Raw genomic sequence first — 7,583 nt, 5'->3', positions numbered from 1 at the left:
ATTCCTTCTGAACAGTTTTGAGATTAAATGATTGAACAAAAGTGATGTGTTGAATTTATTTTGTATTCAAATTAAATGTCTGTTTGTTAACAACGGGTTGTGTACATAATTAATTTACATTTTTAGGGTTGGAAAGTTCATGTTTTGATTATTTAATTTCATACTTGTTATAATTCATGCAGTTATTTAGTTCTTTCTATTTTTCCCCAAACATCTTAATCTTTCATCATAAATATATAGTCTAATAGAGCTGAAACATTCAATATAAATTCAAAAATGCTTTCAAATAAATTGTCAATTAATCTTAAAAAGCTTGTATATACATCATATAATTATATAGTGTAATATGTAATTATAAGAGGTGTTAATCTGACTGGGATTCTGTTATTTTATTTATCTGTCATCAGTCAGTAATTCAACTAAATTATCAAAATGCATACATTTACATACATTATAAAATTTAGCCTTAATGATGACTTTTAAAATAAATAAATATGCCTAATTAATCTCCAAACTCTCTTTACTGAAGACCAATTTGTCAAACTGCAACACACAAGTGAACAATGATATTGAAATAATACAGTCTCTTACAAAGTTACTTCACACAGCTCAAAACAATAATGTAAGCTGCTTATAAATCACCTTTACATAACATAGAACATGTCGATGTTAAGTTAAATAAACAGTCTAGCATCACAATTATGTCCCTCGAGTTACATTTAGCATGTTACATGTAAATAGTTCTCAAACTGATCAAAATGCACATAATCTTGTACCTGCCGGTGTCTCGATGTCCCTTGTGTGGCCACTAGGTGTCACTATACCGCCTTTTTTGCGACTGTCGCAAATCAGTTACCACAGGAACGCCAACGCCGCACACTTTACGGCATACACGTGGTTCCTGCGGTCTTCCGTGCCCTTCACTGCTCCACATCGGATCCGGAGACGATATTTGATCAAATCTGAGTGAAATCATGACCAAACTGAGCAAAGAGAGCAAGCAGCGGCTGCAGCAGGTGTTCCAGTGCGGCCAGTTCGTCATCCGCTGGGGCTTCATCCCCACTGTGCTTTATCTGGGTCAGTAAACTGCGCGAGCGCGCAACTCATGTGTGTTTAACTTAGGCTACATACTGTATGTCAAGGGTTTATGCAGCATTTGTGTTTATTTGAGTTGTATGATGAGTTTTTGACACACACACACACACACACACACACACACACACACACACACACACACACACACAGTATGAGGAGTAATGAACTCTTCAAGTTCTAATTCTTATGCTTTTATAAGCGTTTATATTTTACATTACGGACCCTCTTCATATCTAGAAAAGATTAAGATAAAGATTTGACGGTGACTTGGACTAGCAGACAACACGTATCTCCCTAGCAACCTGCTGGATAACCATAGCAACACTCCCAGCACCTTAGCAACCACCTAGCAACGCCCTACAAACTATACAACCTAGCAGCCACATATCAACGCTTTGAGCACAACCCCAGCTTTGTGGTGTTGAGTTGTAAGAAAGTCTTCATTGTAATTATGTAAGGAATAATGTATTGCGAGGCGGTCGTTATAGCGAATAACAACCCCGACAGGCTGAACGGACCCCGACGCGAAGCGGAGCTTGAATCAGCCTGAAGGGGTTGTTATTCGCTATAACGACCGCCTCGCAATACATTATCCAGCTTATTACATGGCTACCTACAAAATAAATAAATAATCTGACACAAATTATTGATTTAAAAAGGAGTTTATTGATTTAAAAACGATTGTATTGCTTCCGCCAAAGAAAATAGTCCGTTCCGCGTCCATAGCAACGCGCTGTTTTTCATGGCAACGGTGTGTTTTAGTTCGCAGCGGTCTGTTATCAAGAAATAACACACTGCATTCTACATTGGAATTCAACCGAGCCATGTAATAAAATATGATAATTATATTTATATATTGACCTATTAAATTATTTGTTCATGCTATTTTTGTTTTGAAAGCATTTTAGACACTTTTGATTTTTGCATGTCAGATATCAGTTCATTAAAAAGAGATACAGTCTCCTCGTTAATTAATTATAACTAATATTTGCAGATTTGTAAACTGAACATCTTATATCTGGAATTATTTATTGGTTTACCATGTGTAATGTTGACATAATGCTTAATAGCGATCCCGATATCTCAGATAGACCAATTAATGGCTTGATTTTTGTCAGGTTTGAGATGATCGGCATTGGCGGGTTTGGAAAGACGTGACCTTTAGGGGTGAACTTTCCCTTTAAATCGTATCATACTTTGGGTGTATACCATCCTACTCTTTCCTGGAGATGTCATTAAGGAAGGTTTCACGTCACTGTCCGAGTCGCTGCAGGACGGTTCAGTTCGTCAGGATAAAGGGCTTCTGGGATGCGTGTGTTTATAATACAGAGAGACTGCATCATTTCTGATAATAATGATGTGTTTTTTTCATGTGCGGGGTCATTGAGTGCCAGAACACGCATCACTTCCTGCAGCTGTGATTGACAGTGTGTGATGCTCCGTCATGATCGTGTTCTTCAGCAGACGTGACGGGCGTTTGGGTCAGCAGGGTTCAGAGGGCGTCTTCATCCTACAACTTCATCACGGTTAAATGTAAAATGAGGAAATGTTAATGAGGCTTTAGGGACTCTGTGATTGATTCTTGCACTCCTTGTTCCACAAAAATTTGCGTCTGTATTTTTGGCATGATGGGAGACGTTTAGAGACAAATGAGATGCAAAAGGAAGTTGTAGCTTTCTGCGTGTCGGCTAAACTGCCTCGCACGGAAAAGCCCCTCGAGTCTGAACATTAGCATTTCCAGAGGACATCATCAGCCTGCTAGATGAGACAGATTATTATAGGCTACATAATATTACATATAATGGAAGAAATATATTTAGAATACACAGCTATTGTAAAAAAATATAATAACACTAAACAATAGTACATGTATAAAGGTAACACTTTATTTTAGTGTCCTTTTTACATGTTACATGTACTTACCATAGTAATAACAGTAAATTATGCATAATTACATGCAACTAACCCTACCCTAACCCTATAGTCAGTACATGTACTTGCTTAATATTACTCAGGACTTATATACACTACAGTTCAAAAGTTTGGGGTCAGTAAGGTTTTTTAATGTTTTTAAAAGAAGTCTCTTCTGCTCATCAAGGCTGCATTTATTTGATTAAAAATACAAACAAAAACAGTAATATTGTGAAATATTATTATAATTTAAAACAGCAGTTTTCTATGTGAATATACAGTAAAGTGTAATGTATTCCTGTGATCAAAGCTGAATTTTCAGCATCATTACTCCAGTCTTCAGTGTCACATGATCCTGCAGAAATCATTCTAATATGATGATTTGATGCTCAAGAAACATTTATGATTATTATCAATGTTGAAAACAGTTATTTACATTTTTATTTCATGATGCTATGATGAATAGAAAGTTCAAAAGAACAGCATTAATCTGAAAGCTTTTGTAACATTAAACACTACCATTCACAAGTTTGGGGTCAGTAAGATTTTTTATTTTATTTTGGGGGGAAATAAATAAAATAAATCAATACTTTTATTCATCAAGGATGAGTTAAACTGATCAAAATTTACAGTAAAGACATTTATAATGTTAGAAAATATTCTATTTCAGATAAATGCTGTTCTTTTGAACTTTCTATTCATCAAAGAATTTTGAAAAAAATTCGTACACAACAGTTTTCAACATTGATAATAATAATGAATGTTTCTTGAGCATCAAATCAGCATATTAGAATGATTTCTGAAGGATCATGTGACACTGACGACTGGAGTAATGATGCTGAAAATTCAGCTTTGATCACAGGAATAAATTACATTTTACAATATATTAAAATAGAAAACTGTCATTTTAAATTGTCATAATATTTCACAATATTACTGGGGTTTTTTTTATTGTTTTTTATCAAATAAATGCAGCCTTGGTGAGCAGAAGATACTTCTTTTAAAAACATAAAAAAATCTTACTGACCCCAAACTTTTGAACGTGAGTGTATATAATTACACTGTAACAATGACACCTTAAAATAAAGTGTAACCTGGTTTTAGACCTCAGTAATGTATTAGTACGGGGTAGGGTTTCCTTTTGCGGCCAGTACGGCCTCAGTTGGTCTCTGGAGTGACAGACACAAGTCCTTCACAGCGTCCAGAGGGATTTTGAGCCGTTCCTCTTGCAGGACAGTGTCCAGGTCAGGGGGAACCCGTTTTCTGATCGCTCCTCCAAAACACCCCAGAGTGGCTCAGTAATACTGAGATCTGGAGAGTGTGCGGGACACGGGAGATGTTCAACTTCACTTTCATGTTCATCAAACCATTGTCACCAGTCTTGCTGTGTGTATTGGTGCATTATCATCCTGATACACGGACCAGTGTTTGACCCATCAGGTGCTCATGGTCCTCCAGAATGGTTCGGTAGTCCATGGCACTGAGCTTGGCAGCACAGTCGGGAACGTCATGATATTACAGCCTAAACCATCACTGATCCACCGTGTGCTTCACTCTGGACAGCACCAGGCAGGGTGTTGAGCCTCTTTGGGGCGTCTCTAACTCACACAGATGTGAAGGACAGTGAAGGTGGACTCATCAGAGAACAATACATGTTCACATTGTCCACAGCCCCAGATTTGCACTGTTGGCACCAATGGAACGGGCGTTTGGCATTGGCACGAGTGACCACAGGTTTGGCTATAGCAGGCCGGCCGTCAATATTGACTCTCTCAACCAGACGAACAGGAGAGTCGAGGTGTTCGTTTAATTCTGCGGTGAGTTGGGCTGCTGGGGTTTTATGGGGTTTTTTGGGACACAATCCGGTTTAGTACCCGTACATCCCTTTCAGACGGATCCCTAGTGCGTCGACATTTACTCCTGTTGGATGTGATTCGTCCTTCCTCAACCTTACCCTGGACACTATAGCTCTCGATACACCACAAAGACCTGCTGTCCTGGTCACACATGAGCCAGCGAGACACACACCAACAATTCGCCCTCTTCTAAACTGATATGTCTCCCATTATGTTGTGTGGATTGCAATATCCTCTGTACGGCTGTGCTGTCGCTCCGCTAATTCAGCTCTTATTGATGGAATGAAGATTGGTGCATGAAACCTCCAACACTATATTGGCTAGAGTTTCAGTTTTTTTTCCAACCCCTGTGTGTGTGTGTGTGTGTGTGTGTATATATATATATAATCAGAAAGCTACAATTAGGTCTCTTTTCTCATAATAGTTTCAACAAAATCAAAATTATTTAGCAAAATAAACCACTTCGCGATAACATAAGAGGTTCTTCAAGATAGCTGTGTAATAATGAAATATGAAAAGCAAAAGAGGATGGGCATTTTTTCCCCAAAAATATTGCATTCGAATATTCGGGCTCATAAAAATTGAATATTCGTTTATTAAAATTATGTTTAACAAAAAAGTTTTTTTTTTTTTTACTTTGTCACCATTTCAGAACAAGCTTGCGATCAGGCAATATACACAACAAGCTTACAATATATGTCAAGTTTTCTTTTAGTTGAAAACATAATGTGTAAACAAAAAATAAAAAGAACAAAAGCATTAATAAAAACAATAGGCCTAATATCCACATGCTCGAGTGAGACGTTGCAGAGACACATAACGCTGACAAGCGAAGGTTCTAACAGCACTTTGCGTTTTCTGTTAAACCTGTCTCCCTCAACAGAACTTAAAGGAAGCATATGTCTCAAAATAATTTTGCTATCAGATAATAATCATCTCTGCTCACTCGGGATACAGCGCTTACCTGCAGTCATGCATGCAGTGATGGACAGCTGTCTTTCCTCAGCGACTGTTGTTTGGATTTCATGTGATTTCTCATTGTGGTGATGATATTATAACTCAGATTCATACATTTATTTGATCAAAAGTAATGCCATTTTGGTAGATCATTTTCAAATAATTCCAAACTTCGCGAGGAAGACGACAACATTATGTGATCAACTACATACAAATAGTTAAACTCGCTCCACAGCGCCACCCAGTGCATTAACTTATAACTGCGTGTTAGCGCTTGGGATCCACATGGATTCACTGCATTTACGGCCAGCAAAGAAACGTAGTAAAATTCGTTTAGTATTTTATTTTTCGAATAATAATTAAAGATCGAATATTCGATAATTCGTGCACACCCCTAAAAGACTGCAGTGAAGATCGCGTGCAGAAGCTTTGTCATTCTTTTACCACAGCTATTTCAAAGCGTGTTGCACAATAAATGAAATGGAGATGAATCAGCTCTGACGTCTGAATTCTTTGGGATCGCGTATGTATGGATGATTCCTTTGTTGTGCCATTAAGACCAATATTGAATGAAAAAGGGAAGAAAGTTCCTGCAACCCAGGACTTTTAGTTCTCTCCACGGATGTGAGGCGGTTTCATGATGCCAGTCGAGTCGACTCACTGAAGAGCTTCTCTGCGAGTTCCTGAGAACTGAGGAATCCAGACTTGCGAGAGAGAGCGAGAGTGCTGATGTCATCCTCAAACTCTAATGTAATTCCTTGAAAATATTGCCAAATATCATCCTTTATTACATGGCTCGGTTGAATTCTAATGTAGAATGCGGTGTGTTATTTCTTAATGCTGCTAAGTATAACACACCGTTGCCATGAAAAACAGAGCGTTGCTATGGACGCAGGATTCTAACCGTAGAGACGGAAGGGACTATTTTCTTTAGCGGAAGCAATACAATCGTTTTTAAATCTATAAACTCCTTTTTAAATCAATATTTTATGTCAAATTATTGATTTATTTGGTGGGTAGCCATGTAATAAACGGGATAATGTAGAGCGAGGCGGTCGTTATAGCGAATACAACCCCTTCAGGCTGATCAGGACCCCGACGCCAAGCGGAGCTTGAATCAGCCTGAAGGGGTTGTGTCGCTATAACCACCGCCCCGCTCTACATTATCCCTTACATATATCAGCCTGCCTTCTGTCATTTGATTTTTGCCATATACTCAGTGTGCCTATACATGACGATACTGGCCACATCACATGGTTGATTAACAAGTTTGTCGAATCTAAAATCTACTGACCGTCCACCTTGATAATGTAAATTCATAATTTTGAATTTATGAATTTACTTTAATTCATAAATTAAAGTAATTATGAATTAATTCCCCCCCCCCCCCCAGCTATTTTGTGTACCTTTTTTCGTTAATGTATGTTTTGCATATATCAGCATTATATCAAATGTCACCTGCTCTATAGATCAGTGATCTCACAAAACCTTTAACTTTTTTTATATTTCACCCCAAAATTCGAAATAAATTGCTTTAAGAAATCCTTTTTCCTTTTTTTTTTTTTGCATTGACAAACATATTTTCTCCTCAAATTCTCATTATCTTGCAAATGTAAAACATCTAATTGTCGTTACTGTTATGCAAACTTGTATTAAATTGTAAATGATTCATACATAATTGTATAATTTTCTGCTCAATTGGTCTATATTAGTTTTACTTTTATGCTGATTAAAAAAAAACTATTACAGTAAGGAGAATTATTA

General features: G+C 37.4%; 1 protein-coding gene across 1 annotated transcript in view; it reads left to right on the top strand.

The window, feature by feature from the left end:
- The first annotated feature begins 878 nt into the window (after positions 1-878).
- tomm7 (translocase of outer mitochondrial membrane 7 homolog (yeast)) overlaps positions 879-7,583 on the top strand; it is a 7,930-nt gene continuing 1,225 nt past the window's right edge. Inside the window, exon 1 of the mRNA XM_082186992.1 lies at positions 879-1,077. Coding sequence (XP_082043118.1) covers positions 975-1,077 — 103 coding nt within the window. The 5' untranslated portion in view covers positions 879-974. The remainder of the gene's footprint in view (positions 1,078-7,583) is intronic.

The sequence above is a fragment of the Leuciscus leuciscus genome, assembly GCF_965113295.1.
Source record: "Leuciscus leuciscus genome assembly, chromosome: 12".
NCBI classification, from domain to species: domain Eukaryota; kingdom Metazoa; phylum Chordata; class Actinopteri; order Cypriniformes; family Leuciscidae; genus Leuciscus; species Leuciscus leuciscus.
Note: the sequence above shows the minus strand (reverse complement) of the source record. Positions and strands in the feature narration are given on the sequence as shown.